The sequence below is a fragment of the Raphanus sativus genome, chromosome 1 (assembly GCF_000801105.2).
Source record: "Raphanus sativus cultivar WK10039 chromosome 1, ASM80110v3, whole genome shotgun sequence".
Classification (NCBI taxonomy): Eukaryota; Viridiplantae; Streptophyta; class Magnoliopsida; order Brassicales; family Brassicaceae; genus Raphanus; species Raphanus sativus.
This window is the reverse complement of record NC_079511.1, coordinates 21,857,525-21,874,835: the sequence shown is the minus strand read 5'-3', so window position 1 is coordinate 21,874,835 and position 17,311 is coordinate 21,857,525. Positions and strand designations below refer to the sequence as shown.

Genomic DNA, 17,311 nt, shown 5'->3' with positions numbered 1-17,311 from the left:
CTACTTTCGCGTGAGCAACACATCCAAAAACTCTTAAGTGACCTACGTTAGGCTTTCCTCCCTTCAAGCTTTCGTATGGAGTTTTATTCTTCAATGCTCTAGTAGGAACCCGATTGATCACATATGTTGCGTGTCGCACAGCTTCTCCCCACATGTAGTTCGGTACCTTCATAGCTTTCATCATGCTTCGAGTCATCTCCATTAAAGTACGATTCCTTCTCTCCACAACTCCATTCTGTTGTGGAGTATATGGTGCTGTTAAATGGCGTTTGATGCCATGTTTGTTGCAGAAGTCTTGGAAGACTTTTGACGTGAACTCTCCTCCTCTGTCCGTACGGAGTGTTCCGATTGTCTTGTTTGCTTCCCTCTCAACAAGGGCTTTAAAACTCTTGAATCTGTCAAAGGCTTCACTCTTTTCTCTCAACAAAATAGACCACATATATCTCGTACAATCATCAACTATGACGAAGATATAGTTGTTGTGACCTTGTGTTGCCGGCGATATGGGACCGCACAGATCCGCGTGTAACAGCTCGAGAGCAACCGAAGCTCTGTATGCAGTTGCTGCAGGAAAACTGTGACGCGTCTGCTTCCCGACCAAACACGAGTCACACAGCTGCTTCTCTTCATGTATTTCAGGTAAGCCACGAACCATATCATGTGTTGCCATGGCCCTTATTGTCTTGAAGCTTATATGACCAAGGCGTGCGTGCCATCTCCATGGTTCCTCTTTGATCTTTGCGAGTAGACAAGTAGGTTTACCGACTTTGAGTGATATCTTATATAGACGATTAGAAGCTCTCTGAACTTTCACCAAAAGTCTACCGCTTGGATCTCTCAAGGTGAGGTAATCCTCTTTCATCCTTATGTCACACCCTTGTTCAGTTGCTTGACCCAGACTTAGTATGTTACTCTTCAAGTTTGGTATGTATTATATGTCGGTTAGGAGCTTCTGTTCCCCTGTCTTGGCTTCAAAGAGAATAGATCCTTTGCCGTTTATATCTACATATGAGCCATCTCCGAACTTGACTTTTCCTTTGATGTTCTCGCTGAGCTCTGAGAAGTAAGATTTTTCACCAGTCATGTGATTGCTCGCACTGTTGTCTAGATACCATATACCATCTTCTTTCTTGCTTGGCTCTAGTGAATTTGGTAAGACTTTTTCTTCGTTGAGATACACAACTTGATGCATGTATAACGCAGCTTCTGCTACCTCCGTCTCTGTCTTGTTGAGCTCTTGTTTCTCTTCTTTCTTCTCAGGACACACAGATTTGAAGTGTCCCTTCTTCTTACAATTGAAGCATGTGATCTGGGAGTAGTCTTTCTTTTCTTTGTTCCCCTCGCCAGTGTTGCTTCTTCCTCGTCCTCTACCTCTGTTTCCTTGACCACGACCACGATATGATCCTCTTCCTCTGCCTCTCGAGTTCTGATCGCTTGATGTTTCAGTGCTTGAGAACAACAGATTGTTTTGTTGATCATATGCAGTTTTGCCTTTTACTCGTTCTTCATATGCTTTGAGTCTTCCAATAATATCTTCAAACGAGGTTTTGTTTAGATCAAGCATCTGCTCTATTGATGCCGTCATGTGAATGAATTTCATTGGTAGACTGTTGAGAAGTTTCTTCACGAGCTTTGGTTGATCAATGCTCTGTCCCAACGAGGACGCTTTTGATGCAAGCTCTGTTAACTTGCTCGTGAAGTTATCAATACTATCCGAGTCTTCCATGCTTAATCGATCGAATTCATTCATCAGCGTTAGTAGACGAGCTTCTTTAACGCGTTCAACACCAAGGTTTCTGGTTTTAATGGCTTCCCATATAACTTTAGGGGAGTCATCTTCTCCGGCTTGTAAAACCATCGCTTCAGGTATTGAACCGAACAGAAGTCCCGGTGCGAGGTCGTTTCTTTCTTCATCGTCAGTGCCTGGGTCTACTGCACCCCAAACTTTATGAACCTTTAACAGAATCTTCATCCTCTTTGCCCAAACAGTGTAGTTCGTCGTATTGAGCATCGGACAGATTACAGCACTCGGAAAGTCTTCTCTTCTTCCTAGTGGCTTTATCTCTGTTAAAGCTTTTGTATCAGCCATGGATACAGCTTCTCGATTTCACAATCACACAAAAACCTAAGCTCTGATACCAAATAAAGTCGCCTAAGGATCGATTGTGTGAATGTGCAAAGCTTGTTAATAAAACAGTTTCTTCGTTTTATTAAACTCTTAACTTCTTGAGATCATCTTACAATATAGATCTCTATATATAGGGTCTTAGCTTAACCTATTACAAAGTGATCTAGAAACTTAACATAAATCTAAATCAAGTTTTTCCTTTTTAGTTATTCAAACTTCCTTTTATGAATAACTTGTTTCCTAAGCTATCTTTGAAGCTTATCCAACATGGTGATGAATACCAATACTACAATCTTCTTTTTTTTATTTTTGCTAAAATGATCATCTAATTATGTTCATCTATCTATATATCCTTCTAAATTATTTCCTAGTTTTTTAAATAGACGCTTAGCAAACATGTAAAATAGTGTGAATTTAACTAGTATCATATATGATATGAGAATGAGATGGTGGCTGTGGATGTATAACAAAAAAAAGTTGTATCAATACCCTACAGACACTCTTATTGCTAGTTCTTAAATATTCTCAACTGAACTTTGTTAGTTTGTGTAATTCCTCCCTATATAGTGTATTTTTAAAAAAATAATATATATATATATATATATATATATATATTAATATATACACAAACATATATATTGTAATTAATTTTTGAAACATTATATTATCTTCTGTTCAACAAGAAAAAATAAACTTGTTCCTACGAAGTTTCGAAGATCTAATCAAAGGCTTTTTCTCCCTACACATTTTTTTGGTAGAAAAACAAGAGCAAGCTCCCATTTATTATTCAAACTAAAAACTTCAGTCTACACATGAGTTAGTCATGGCCGTGGAGGTCCAACAACATCCTCTTGCATTACATCAGTAACCTCAACAGGTATAGTCTCAAAACTATGAAAGCAAGAGAAAAAGCAAGGTTAGCTAACCCATCAGCTAAGCGGTTAGCTTCCCTATACACGTGAACAAAACGGGCTAACTAGTCCCTCGAAATAAAGCCATGGCAAAGCCGTACCAGGAAAGACAACGGATGCATACCTCCAATCCCTGTCGTAAGAAAATTAACCACCTCCTTTGAAACCACTTCTATCTCCAGCCTCCTAATCTCCTTCTCCCAAGCGACCACAAGACCATAGTACACTCCCCATAGCTCAGCCAACAAATCTCCACATCGTCCTATGGTAACAGCAAAACCCCCACACCACTCGCCTTCATCATTTCGCATTACTCCTCCCACGGCTGCTGGTCCCGGGTTTCCATGTGAAGCCCCATCTGTGTTCATCTTCATCCAACCTGCTGGAGGAGCGGTCCACTTCACTAGGATTTCAGTCCTATTTCTCGGGTTCCCTCGTCCTTTCTCAATCTTATTAGCTACCATCACTTCCTTAGCTAAGTTCCGTAAGAAGCCAACTCTGTCCCTCCAAAGTTTATTCTCCCCAAACACATTCCCACATCTCCACTTCCAGCCCCACCACACCGCTACAGCGAAGCTTGTAGACCACGGAATTCCTCTCCCGTCTCCATTCTCCCTCAAATTCACATAGAGCTACTCAAGTAAAGGCATTGAGAAAAAGAGTATCTCTTCACCACTGGGACAAGTCGCTCCCATATTCCTCTCATTGCTGGACAATCTCTAAGAACGTGTAGAATCGTCTCTATTTCTCCCTTGCAGACCTGGCACACATCAGTTCCACTAACATGTCTTTTGAATCGCTCTGCGTTTGTCATGATTGCTCTGTGTCCTACTAACCAGAAAAATATTCTCACTCTCTCAGGAGCCAGAACATGCCACATACTTCTGAAAAGCTCCCCCATGCATGTGTGGTCCTGGTACATCATCCTGTGTGATCAAATCATAGACTGATTTTACAGTGAATTGCCCATTATTTGTTTGCCCCCAAAATAGCCTATCTTCACCTCTTGTAACGGTATCAACCACTACTGCCGCAAGCTCCAATCGTGTTTCATCAGATACAAATGAAATTCCATACACGTGAGGATCGTTTTAAGCTATAGAATATTGTATTTTTAGAAAATGAAATTCAAAAAAAAAGTAAGTAAAACGAAGATAATGAGAGAGAACTAAAATAATAATTCGAGAAACTCTTAAAGCATTAAGTTTCATACCAAATCACGTCTGTTATTAATGAAGCAACAAGTAAAATAGTCAAAATAGTAAGAAAAAAAAAACAAGATAATACAAATAAAACACACGCATTTCTTCCCAGTTTCTTGGGACCATATCATGGCTTAAGCAAAATGAGATGCACTTAGTGTACTGAAGAATCTAGCAACCACATTTTTCTCCAATACTTGTAAGCCCTTTTCAGAAGTGATGCATGTTGGAGTCTTGTATTGCGTAACCGAAGTACCCTTTGAGATGGACAAGTTCATAAGAGAATCGAACGTCCCATCGTTCACTACTCTTATCTCGAGAGGCCCAACAAATTCGTTAGACCGACAGTACCTGTATTCATCGTCAAACGAATCCTCCATTACTGAACAACATTCCAAGAATGTCTTCTGATCGAACTCGAGGTTCTTCATGTCTTCGTTTATAACATTTACTTCCCAATATATCACATAGTGACCCGGAGCACTACTGGAGACATCAGCATAGCTGGTGAAATCTACAAGCCTAAGATCTGATGACTTAAGAACCAGCTTTGCTCGATTTAGCGCCTTGAACAAGTATTCTTCATTTGTCCGGTCCGTGTCAATGCTTAACAAGGCGTTCTCTCTTCCTAGAAACCTAAACTGAGGTGCTTTGTTGTGGAATCCAGTCACCTTTACAATATCTCCGATTCTCATTCTATACAAACCCCACAAGTTCGTGACCAGTAACTTATAAGAAGAGCCGAGTTTGACGTCCGCCAAGTCCACAACATCAACAATGTCTCCCTCTACTGGTATAAACTCAAAGTAAGATATGTTGGGCATGAGTGTGTAAGAGATGTCTTCAGGCTCACACAAAGGGTAGATATTAATACCGATGATTGACTCGGACGAAGCATAAGTTGTTGAGACAAGAGGCAGGTCACTGCAGTAGTGTTCCAACGTAGGAATATATTGTACCATTGAACCTGTAACAATAGCTTCAATGTATTTGGTTTTTGGCCATAATCTTTTCATTATACCTTCCCAGGATTTCTGGCTGCATATATTTTCAATCTCGTCTGATAATTTGGGACGGGGCTGACCTCCAAGAACCATAGAAACAGCATTTCGACAACCAGAGTCGGTGATCCACTCGCTGAGATGACCTGATCGGATATTTGAACACAGCTCCTTCCAAGAATCTTCGAGAACTTTGATTACTCGGACCATACCTGAAGCATATGTGGAACTAATTCTCACGACCTCGTCTCTTTGGACAAGACCACATAGCAAATGGCAATGAAGGTTTTGCTTGAGGTCACTGCCTAACATAATTTCATCAGGACTTGTATAAGAGTAAAACCAATTAGATGGTCGATTCTTGAAATAGTCACTCTTCAAGTACCAACTTGTTCCGGGCTCAATGGGTAAGCCACCTGGGGTTCTGGTCTCGTGACCGGTTAAGTGAAATACCATCCCTTTTCCTTTATCCACACCTTCCACATGCCTAAACATAATAATAAAAACAGATTTAATATATTAAATCGTGGACTTATTTTCTGATTTGGTAGAGATGTTTGAGAGAGACTAGCAAACTAGTATAATAATTACTAGTATATACTAGATTTTCAATTTGCGCTACGCGCGAGTGTATTTTAATAAAAATATTTTAGTTTCATAATAATATCAAAATAACTTGTATATGGTTTTAATTACATTTTCTGTGAAATCATATAATAATTATACATTTTAAACAATTAATATTTAGGTATCTTTTTTATATATTTAGGTATCATTTGCCTTGTATATGTAAATATATGTGTGTTTGTAAAAGTATTTATCTTAATCATAATTAGAAAAAAAAATTCTTTAATGCGTATTAACTAATACTATACCAGTATAAATAATTTATTATAAGTTTGTATCTATCATTTTTTGAATAACATAAATAATTAATCCATATGCACAATTTCGAATTTATCTTTGTATACTTATTGTGTGCATATATATTTAAAATATTCTTATTTACTTATTTGAAATGCATATCTAATATATAAATATTAGATATATCTTCTACTTAATCTAGTTAGGGTATTATTGATCTCGGGACTATGATGTTTTATTATCTCACATGTATTTTTTATTGTTTAGAATTTTGTCACAATTTCATTGTTTCTATTTTATTGATTAATATTTCTTAGATAATATAATTTTTACTGACGAATGTAAAATGAATATACTCTATATTTATTTATTTTCTTGTCACTGTGACTATACTCTAATGCCAATATTATTTGAAAATAATAATATTAATTTCAACTAATTTATTTAGTGAACCTCTTTAGATTTTTTATGTTTTCATATATTTTATTAATTCTTCAAATATTTTTCTTTGACAAACTCGTGTTAAATTATTTTTATTGTATATGTTTTGTTGATTACTTTAATAAAGTTTCATACGTATGGATCCTATAATTTTTACTGATGAATTACATTAAATACTTATGAAAAATCACTCTGTACCTTATTTTTTAAAAAAATCTTGTAGATTATAAATATCATTAGGTTTATTTCAAATAAAAAACTATTTGATTAGATTAATGAAAATTTTTATTATAATTTCTAAAAAAACAATTTGTCCAAAAATATTGTAGTGCTATTAAAGTTTTATTTTGAAATAAATGGTTTCTGGTAGTATTGATAATTTTAGAAATAATAAACTAAAATGTGATTTCTCATAATATGATTGGTGGTTTTAAATCCTATGATTTGTCGTATAATTTTCACTTCTAATTTTCACTTCCTATAGCTTCAATTAAAAAGTTTTGTATTTTATTATTAAAAGGTTAATTTCCCAAAACAAAATTATATATATATATATATATATAATATATATATATATATAGATTAGAAAATCGTTAATTTATGTTATTTATATGTAATTCAAAATTCAATGTGATTTAGATTATTATATGTTTAATTTTTATTTTAAAATATATATTTTATGTTTTTGAAGATAATTATGCTAAATTGAGTTTTATTGGATTTGTTTTTTATTGGTAACCATATTTGTATAGATCTCTATTTTATTTTGGAAAATTAGTATTTGGAAATTTTGACATTTTAAAAATTGTAAACTAAAATAACTATTTAGCATATTATAATTGGTGATTTCAAATCATATTTATAATGGCTTATAGCCTCAACATATTATAAGAAGAAATATTTATAATGGCTTATAGCCTCAACATATTATAAGAAGAAGAATTTTTTGTTAATATTACTATTATGCTTTTCATTTTCCATTTTACTATAATAAATAACATTTTAAGAAAGTTTTCAAATTTTAATATTTATTTTAAATATTTTAAGTTATATATAATATTAATTTCGTTTTATTTTATTTTTTTGGAGATATTAACATTTTAAAATAATAAAATAATTTATTTTTATACTTTGAATACTTTAGCACTAATTTTCTATTTTATTTTGGTATAAAATGAATTTTAGATTTATTATATCTGAAAAGATGTAATTTTTTTTGTTACTATTACTTTTTTCTTTGATTTTCCATTTTTCTATAACAGTTACCATTTATTTAAATAAGTTGTTAAATGTTAATATTTATTTGGTTAGTTTATGTTATATATATTATTAATTTAGTTTTAAATAAATAATTTTTTGTAAATATTAACTTTTTAAGAAAATAATAAATTTAGTTGCTGATTTTTCATATTTTAATTGATTGTTTAAAATCTTACGTGGACGTTCTCAATGGTTTATAGCCTCAACTTTTATATAGTATAGATTAGTGTGATATATGTATTGGTTAAATGATAATAGATTGATTATTGATTGATAGATTTATTGTTAAGGGTATCTCCAAGAAAGATGAGAAAACGCCGTTATAGTGCAAAATATGACTTTTTTTCTCCATTATGACTGTATACTCAGCAGTATTATAGTGTTTTGCTCTTTTTCAACGGTGTTACACTAAGAGCATCTTTATTGGTATATTTCAACACATCTTAGAACAATATAATAAAAGGAAAAAATTGAAATAGTGATCAGAGATGTGTATCTCAAGGTCTTCCACAAGAAGTGTTTTGGTGAGATTATTAGGGTGACATGACACTAAATTTCATTTTTTACTTTATTTTATTAATTTTTCACATTTAAGATATATCTCTCCACTTATCCCATTAAAGATGCTCTAAGAGCAGTCTTATCGCAGTTTCTGTTGATGGTTTTTAGTGATAATGGCTCATTTAATTAAATCAGAAAGAAATTAATTGGGTGTAACCGATCCTTTATTGGCGACTTTCTGAACCGTTTGCAAAGGGGTTTCTGAAGGCACGTGTCAGCTTGGGAGCAAAGGTAGAAATAATTTTATGATTTTTAATTTTTCTTTCTTTCATAACTTTATTTGTTTCTTTCTTCCTGTTCTCGGCTTCTGTCGTGATCTCTGCTTCTGTCGATGTTCTTCTCAATCTCATCGTCTCGATCGATAAAAAAGAAAGAGCAACATCGGAGAGGGCATAGAGCGCGGCGGTTCCGTTCTGGAGAGCGGCGGTTCCGTTCTGGAGAGCGGCGGGGATGACGTACATAACATAATCAATCGCTAAAAAGTTCACTTCTCCCTCTCCAAATGGATTGATGGATTTTAGCAAAAAAAAAAAAATGGATTGATGGAAAGCCCCAGAAACCAGGTTTCTTCTTCACTCTCCTTCCTCAGGATCCTTGTTCACGTTTGTTTCTGTTTGATCGAGACCTAGGAGATGATAAAAGTTTTGACTTTTATTAGAACCACACAATTCGTTTCTTTTCTTTTCTTTTCTGTTCTTTATTTTTTTAATCTGAATTTTTAGTTGTACTGAGATTACAGTGATGATGAAAGTTTGTTCATTTGGTATTGATTTTGTTTCAGGAGCGGAGGTATGATGAGGATTCGATCGAACATAACATACCTGAGTATCTTGCGTTTGTTCGTTGTAAGTGGGTTTTTGGAGCGACTCATATTTTATACATCAACACCAATTAACATAATTGCAGCCACTTGTTATATACTCTTATGTTAAGCGACCAAATTGCAGTCACTTGATGCAGAGAGAATGTGATCAGAGATCAAACGAGGTTAGCTTTTTCATTGAAGTTCCAAGAAGTGAAAAAGGACAAGCTTTTGCTTATCTCTTAAAGAAGCTCAACACTGAATGGAAGCTTCCTCTTAATCAAAAGCAGGTTTATATTGTATCAGTTTTTTGATATGCTTTGATTTGCTTCCGCATGTGAGTTCAAAGTTTCTTACATTGTTCTTATATGCTATGTTCTTGCTCAGAAAATCATATATGTAATGTTTCCATGTTGGCTGCTCAATCCAGGGAACAATATTTCAAGGTACCTCCTCATTAGCGAATCATTGGCATCATTGGCCCTCGTCGACTTCGGGACTGTTTTTCTGCAGCTGAAGAATAAGCTACAGCTTCTCACAGTTGGCATTGGTGGTGTAGGTTTAGTCTGGACAGCCACGTTTACTTGTCCCCCTTTTGTTAGGACTTAGGATTGTTTGCCTGGTTTGAATATGCTTGTTTGAGTTAGGTTGTGGTTAGAATTTTTTTTGTTTTAAGAATCCTTGATTAAGAAACTTCCATTGGAGGTACAAATTCCAATAGTTTCTTAAGTAAAGTTCTGAAGTCTACTAAAGTACATTTATATACTTAAATAATCCTTAAGAAACACAAATGGGTTTCTGTGGATAATCAGTATAGTGTAAGTGCCACTGTAGCTACGGGAAAACTTTTTTTATTGAATTTCTTTTATTGTTTTATGTATTTTAATTTATTATATTTACTTCTACAAAATTACAAATAAAATTCACGTTTATGTAACTATGATATTAAATTTATTTATCATAATTTTTATATATTTTCTAAATTTTACTTAATGTTATTAATTAATGTAATATATAAAATAAATTTAAATACATAAAATTTATTTAAAATACATAAAATTACCCAAAAAACACTAAACAAACATAAAAACTGTGTGCAAGAAATTAAAATAGTGTTATGGTTGGAGAAACCTAATAGTTGGTAGTATATCACTAGTGAGGTATTATTATGATAAAAAAAGAGGTATTATTATGATCATAGTTGATTTATTAGGTTTGATGGTAAATGATAATATTTGAATGAGTTTAGCAAAATTATTATTTGTTGACACCAGCATACAAAAAAAAACAAATATTTGAACTAATGCAAAATATTATACTTGATATCACATATCTAATTAAGATGTGAACATAATAATACTAATACATATTAATTTACTTATCGTACATAACATTACAAAATAACTTAAATTTTTAAAAATATGTATCAGTTATTATAAATTAGTATTTTGTAAACGTTTATATATGTTCATAAACGCAAGAGATCGCTTAGTTATCTCTAAATAATTAGCCAAAAAACGTATATACATTTTTTGACATCAAACGACTATTCTCTTACTCAAATTTGAGGTGGCATGCGTAACCAGACTGGAATATAACAACCAATGAAATAGAGATCTTTATGAAAAGACTTTGTAATCCTAGCTAAAGAGTCCAACAATCCATTTTGTGCTCGAGGAACATAAGTGATTTTGAAGTTTGGGAATAATATCAACAGTCTTTATCTTCTCCAATTCAGTTGCAAAGCTTGGCCAGGCATGAGACTCTTTTATTATCGCAATCAAATACTTATAGTCCGTCCAAAAGCTCTGACATGTAGAATGCTGGAGCATGCTCTCCAACACCCAATTTAGTGCTTCCACTTCTGAATGTAAGGCTGACTCCCGCCGTCTATAATTCTTTGTCCCAATAAGTTGTACTTTCCCTAAGCTGTCCATCCAAGCCTATCTGCAACCGCTAAACTGAGATGTGGAAGTCCATGATCCGTCCACCATGCAAATATTGCCCAAGCTTAGGATTTGAGTCTCTGCTATACTATGTTCTTGTGGGCCTGGTGTGGTTGTCTCGTTAGCGTTGAACCAAGCTTGGCACTCACTCTCTCCATAACGAACTAATTCCAATGGATCTCTGTATATTCTTTGGAAGAGTTTGTCATTTCATGCCTTCCAAATATACCAGATTATACAGGGATAAAGATCCCTATCTAATTCACGTTCCATGATACTGTTCTTTCTCCAGAAAAGATAATCCATGTTTGTATAGATGCTCGATGATGGGAAAGTATCAGGGCTTGACGGTGTATCCGAAAGAGACCAAACTTGTATTGCTGGTGGACACTCAAAGATGGCATGTGTAACCGATTCTTCAGGTTCCTCACATCTTGGGAAATAGTTGTCACAATGGATATTACGTCGATTCAAATTCCTTGTTACTGCCACATGTCCTGCACCCAATGGCCATATAAGATAATACCTTCATTTCAACACTCGGCCACTAGTGAGTCAGGATATTAAACTAATCACCACAACTTTTTTCCTAGCAGAGCCATGTTAAACTCATGGATTAAATAGAATTCAACCCCCTTTCTTCTCTAGGTAAACAAAGTTTTTCCCATTTAGCCCAATAGATTCCTCTTTTGGGCGGATTCAAACTCCATCAAAATTGTGTAGTGGCACTGGCGAGATTTTCACATATATCCAAAGGGAGCATGAATGTAGACATAACATAATTTGGAAGAGCAAGCATTATATATTTAATTAAGATCTCCTTTCTTCCTTTCAAAAGCCATCTACCCATCAATCCATTAACTCGATGCATTAATTTATCTTTAAGAAAAGCGAACAACTTACACTTGGAGCTACTGATGTCTTCAGTGATTCCTAGATATTTTATCATTCCCTCATCATTTTCTCTAAACTTGACTTAAAGCGGTTCGTATCCACCAAGGAGATGAGTTGAAAACATCTTTCAAAACAACGCGAAGGCCTTTTTGAATGGATGGTAATGCCTTTTGGATTATCAAATGCACCCAGCACATTTATGAGAGTCATGAATCAGGCACTACGACCATTCATCGGCAAATTCGTAGTCGTCTACTTTGATGACATACTCATCTTTAGCTTGAACATGGACGATCATATGTCATATCTCCGGGAAGTCCTCCTCTTCTTACGCCATGACAAAATCTTTGCAACATTAAAGAAATGTGCATTTAGTTCAGAACAGGTTCACTTTTTGGGATATATTGTCTCTGCCGATGGTCTTACCGTCGATCTGGCTAAAATCGCTGCCATAAAATCATGGCCATAACCACACACAGTCTCTGAAGCACGGAGCTTCCATAGTTTAGCATCTTTTTACCATCGTTTCGTCCCTCAGTTCAGTGCTATAATGGCTTCGCTTACCGACTCTCTTTGAGATGGCACCTTCTCTCGTGGTCTCAGACTGCAACCAAAGAATTCAACGAAGTCAAGAACAAGCTTAGTACTTCCTCGGTCTTGGCATTTACAAATTTCACCACAGTCTTCGAACTCCACTGCGATGCATCAAAGACAGGAATTGGAGCTGTTCTCAGTCAAAAAGCCGACCCATTTCATTCTTTAGTGAAGAGATCTTTGGCGCTCACTTTCGTTACTGCACATATGACATTGAGTTCTATGCGATAGTTCAGGATATCAAACATTGGCGACACTACTTGTTTCACAAGGAATTTGTTTTTTACACCGACCACGACGCATTCAAACATCTCAGCACACAATACAAGGTTTTCTCGCCATGCATCCTGGATTGCATACCTGCAATAGTTCAAGTTTTGTTATTAAACATACGTCTGGATAGCAATCATGTAGCAGATGCTCTCAGCAGTCGCCTCTCTTTGTTGTCAATACTCCATGCATCGGTTCCGGGCTTTAGTTTGTCGCTGACTTTTATCCTTCAGACCCATTTTCGGTCCGATATGGATAGCAATTACAGCTGGATCCGCTTCACCATACTCTCTCCACGATGGCTTCCTATTTCAAGACAATAAACTCTGCATTCCAGACTACAGTCTCCTTCTGCAGCTTATCCTCGAACTTCATAAGGAATGTCACATCCGCCGAGATCTAACATTGCACCTAGTCTCTACAGCGTATTTTTTTCCATCACTTACGCCGCGACGTCCAGCACTTTGTTGAACGTTGTATCACTTGTCACACGGCAAAAGGAACATCTTCGAATGCGGGATTATATCTTCCTCTTCCTATACCATCTCAGCCATGGACAGATATCAGTATGGATTTTGTCATAGGACTGCCGCGTACGCAGAAGGGTTTGATTCTATCTTTGTGGTGGTCGATCGTTTTTCTAAAATGGTTCACTTCATTCCATGCAAACGAACGACAAATGCAGTTTAAGTTATCACATTGTTTTTCCGCGAGATCTACCACCTCCACGGCTTGCCACTTCAATTGTCTCCGATCGTGACTCTCGTTTTCTGGGACACTTTTGGCGTTCTTTGTGGAAACTCCTTGATACAAGTCTCGACATGAGTTCCGCTTATCACCCACAAAACAATGGACAAACCGAGGTTACTAATCGGTCTCTTGGTCATTTTTTACACAGACTAGTGGGAACTTCTATTAAGTTGTGGGATTCAACGCTTCCTCAAGCTGAATTAGCCCACAACCATGTCGTTAACCGCAACTCTAACTTCATTCTGTTTCAGATTATTTATGGGATGGTTCCTCGTGCGCCACCAGACTTGTCCACATTACCAGACTGAGTTTGTCTTCATGGATGCGCAGAAAAATTTGTGGAGCAGATTGTTGAGACCCATGCAATGACAAAGATAAACTTGGAAGCATCAGTAATGAAATACAAAGCTGCCACCGATGCTCACCGGCGACGCCTCGTCTTGAAGTGGGTGACTAATGTGGGCAGTTTTGACAAGATATCATATGCCTGCTCATGCCTACAATAAACTTAAAGCTAAGAAGATTGTTCCTTTTGGAAGTTCTCGAACGTATCAACGACAATGCATATCGCTTGCGCCTTCCTTCAGATATCACTACATCTGACGTTTTTAATGTGAAGTACCTTTCACGCTATTTCCCGCTGGATCAGACTTTCGATTCGAGGTCAAATCGTCTTCACCCCGAGGAACCTGTGCAGGAGCATTCTAGAGTTTAACGACAATTTTCCTTTTTATAATTTCTTTTTTACTTATGGCTTTTGTGCTTTGCCTTTATCTATTAGCTTAAGGATTTTAATGACGGTTTAAGAGTTCTATATAAAGAACTATTTTATAGCTTTTGTAAGGCACACTTTTCATAATTAATAAACTAACTTTTGCTTTATATTTTGAGAGAAATTTAATTCAATTCATCTTCTTCGAAAAACCATGAAAGAGATTCGATTAAATTCATCTTTTTCAAATAGTAGGTTTTTAGTGATTTCAATTAAAATCCCTAGATTGAGCTGAGTTCTTGTTCTTATCCGCCATCGTAAAGTTAGTAATACTGTTTCACAAAATGTTATTTTTCACAAACTTTCATTGGATCAATAACCGACCGAAACCCGTTCAAATGTCCAAATTGACTTATCATCATTCATAAATCTGACTTTTAGTATCAACATATATATACAGTAAAATGCTATGCACTTACTTGCTTATAACGTGCACGAGCAGATCATTAATGAATGCATAGCCATCCAAAAACTTGTTATTCGATGGTAGTAATTTGTTTGCGCCTCCAGAAGTTCCCGAACTACAATAGCAGTTTCAAAGCAATTACTAACACAAAAAAAGCAAGGAACTCTAGGACCAGCTAGCTCTTATTTTACCTCATGAAGAAATTTGTAAGGGGTAGGGCCGATATTATATCTGATGAATCTCCATTGGCGACACGATCAAAAAAAGGTTTCACATCTTTATAGGTGACTATTGGTAACTTCTTCTTAAAGATCTCTTTAGCAGAGCTTCCATGAAGGAAGTTTTGAAGATACTCTGTTCCTGAGTTAAGTGTTAGTATCTCTTTCAACAAATCATCTTGTATTTGTTTCACATTCAAGGTCAGGCCCTCAAGGACCATTCCTTTTTCGTCGTCGTTGAAATCAGAGATTATACTCATATTTGGTTATCTCTAGCTTAAATGGAATGGTTTGGCTTTATATGTAAGGCTTCGTGTGTTTTTTTGGGGGACGTTATTGATGTAAGGCTGCTTGATGGACAGCTGACTTGGAGCCCCGCATCACATGTGGCTGTGGATAAATTACGACATTGATGAGGTAGCCAGGCTGGCTTAAGACATCTACGTTTGTCAGATAAGGACGTGGTTCGTTCTTCTACCACATCACATGATAAACATACTATTTCTTCAGTAACTATTTGTCATTAATTAAAAACTTATTCTTGGGTTCATCCCCTATCAACCAATAAAAATCAGTTATTTCACAATCATATCTTTTAGAAAAAATATTGTCAAGTTATATTATATTTTTAAAATAAAAAGTTAAAAATAAATAAAATAGTAATATATGAAAAAAGGTTTTTTAAAAAAATACTAGGTGATTTTTCCGTGCTCATGCACGGATATAAATATTTATAAAGTAAATGCATTATAATAATTTATTTACAATATAATAATTTATTAAGATATTGTTTTTAAATTTTAATTATTCTGATATTTTATATTGTAATCAATATATATGGTTTATTTTAAATAAAATTATGTTATTTTAATTAGACGTATAATTTTGGATATATAATATCACGACTGTTTGATTATTATTTTGATATATTAGTTAAGATTGAATTTTTCGATTCAACTAAGATATTTTTGTTATACATATTAAAATTTTGTTATTTTCATGTAATTTGATTTTTGTCTTATATCTGTATATATATTTTGTAAGATTATGTATAATTTAATATATGTTATTTTGAGAATCAAATAGTAAAAATGAACTAAAGTGTTGATCAGTTCAAAGTTACATAAATAAATATAATAATGATAGTTAATTGTAATAGTTGGTTACTATATTTGTAATATTATTTGAGAATTTCATATTTATTTAGTAATATGTTGAGTCGTTCAATAATTTATATGTATTAAAAATTAGTATAAATGAAAATATATTATTTTTATTTAATGTTTGACTTTGTGTAAAAAATTGGATTGGTCTTGTTACTCATTTGTGGGTATATTGTTACTCATTTGTGGGCATACTGTGTTACTTATATTCCGTCAAATTCAAATATAATTTTCTAATCTAATTCAACCATATCAAATTATAGGACTTAGTAATTTGGTGTATGTTAATTTTCAAAAATAAATTATAAAACAAAGTGATGATAGATGCAATTGCATTAAAACATAATGATACATTCTAAAAAGGAAGATAAATTATTTATTTTAAATCAAGATAATTTTTCTAAACTTTCCTTTTTCTAAAATCACATTATATATAAAAACTATTTTCGCTTTAAGGTTTATAAATATATTCTTTATCATATATGTTATTTTAAAATATAAAAGGGAGCATAAAAATATTAAATCAAATTTTATTCATCAAAGATATCTTAGTTTATGTTATTTAAATTGTTTTGTAATAATTTTTAAATAGATTGATTTTAAATAAAATGTTTAATACTTTTAAAATATATATAATGTTGTTTAAGATTATTTTTAAAAGGAAAGATTATTTATTTACTTTAAAATCAAGATTATTTTGTAAACTTCCCTTATTATGAATTACACTATATATAAAAGATATTTATGTTTTTTGATTTATAAATTTTCTTTATTATATAGGCAATTTGAGGAAAAAGAAAAAGGAAACCTAAATAAAAAAAAAGAAAATAAAACAAATATTTAATACTGATACTTAGATAAATTTGATTTATCAAGGGTATCATTGTAATCAACTACCGTGAGAATTAACGTGAGAGTGCCACATAAGAAACTGACTTCTCAAATAATATTATAGAGATAGAGATTTTAGCGCCGTTATCAAAACACTAAACACTAAACTCTAAATCCTAAACTCTTGAGTAAATCCTAAACCTTGAATAAATTTTAAACCCTAAATTAAAAACGCTAAACACTAATTTTTAAAAATACTAAATCTTTAATCCTAAAGAAAGTTTAGGGATTATGATT

General features: G+C 33.9%; 2 protein-coding genes across 10 annotated transcripts; one reads left to right on the top strand and one right to left on the bottom strand.

Annotated features, from left to right (window-relative positions):
* Window positions 1–4,219: 4,219 nt before the first annotated feature.
* LOC108824044 (4-substituted benzoates-glutamate ligase GH3.12) lies at window positions 4,220–15,324 on the bottom strand. 2 transcript variants are annotated; one of them, XM_018597490.2, is made up of 4 exons: window positions 14,994–15,031; window positions 14,816–14,917; window positions 14,247–14,313; window positions 4,220–5,729 (listed from the first exon to the last, which is right to left on the bottom strand). In XM_018597490.2, exon 4 carries the CDS (start codon window positions 5,696–5,698, stop codon window positions 4,376–4,378), a length of 1,323 nt encoding a protein of 440 aa, XP_018452992.2. In that variant the 5' UTR covers window positions 5,699–5,729; window positions 14,247–14,313; window positions 14,816–14,917; window positions 14,994–15,031; the 3' UTR covers window positions 4,220–4,375. The 2 variants fall into 2 exon arrangements, with proteins under 2 accessions (XP_018452992.2, XP_018452911.2); XM_018597409.2 differs by lacking the exon at window positions 14,247–14,313 and having other exon boundaries at window positions 14,994–15,324.
* Window positions 8,661–9,935, top strand: LOC108824188 (uncharacterized). Of its 8 annotated transcripts, none has more exons than XR_008935106.1 (5): window positions 8,661–8,931; window positions 9,150–9,213; window positions 9,316–9,460; window positions 9,601–9,616; window positions 9,684–9,935. XR_008935106.1 is itself a non-coding variant. In XM_056987825.1 (4 exons), the coding sequence occupies exons 2-4, from the start codon at window positions 9,160–9,162 to the stop codon at window positions 9,777–9,779; spliced, it is 408 nt and encodes a 135-aa protein (XP_056843805.1). In that variant the 5' UTR covers window positions 8,661–8,931; window positions 9,150–9,159; the 3' UTR covers window positions 9,780–9,935. The 8 variants fall into 8 exon arrangements, 1 of the variants encoding a protein (XP_056843805.1); XR_008935110.1 differs by having other exon boundaries at window positions 9,558–9,616; XR_008935109.1 differs by having other exon boundaries at window positions 9,316–9,507.
* Window positions 15,325–17,311: the final 1,987 nt, after the last annotated feature.

Bases quoted from the DNA above. Each gene is read 5' to 3' on its own strand.
- LOC108824044 (XM_018597409.2), bottom strand. From the start codon at position 15,280: ATGAGTATAATCTCTGATTTCAACGACGACGAAAAAGGAATGGTCCTT. The intron at 14,918-14,993 runs GTAAAATAAGAG...CTGCTATTGTAG, and splicing joins CTTACAAATTTCTTCATGAG to TTCGGGAACTTCTGGAGGCG. The intron at 5,730-14,815 runs GTAAGTGCATAG...TATTATGTTTAG, and splicing joins CTCGTGCACGTTATAAGCAA to GCATGTGGAAGGTGTGGATA.
- LOC108824188 (XM_056987825.1), top strand. From the start codon at position 9,160: ATGATGAGGATTCGATCGAACATAACATACCTGAGTATCTTGCGTTTG. The intron at 9,214-9,328 runs GTAAGTGGGTTT...CACTTGATGCAG, and splicing joins GTATCTTGCGTTTGTTCGTT to AGAGAATGTGATCAGAGATC. The intron at 9,461-9,557 runs GTTTATATTGTA...GTTCTTGCTCAG, and splicing joins TTCCTCTTAATCAAAAGCAG to AAAATCATATATGTAATGTT.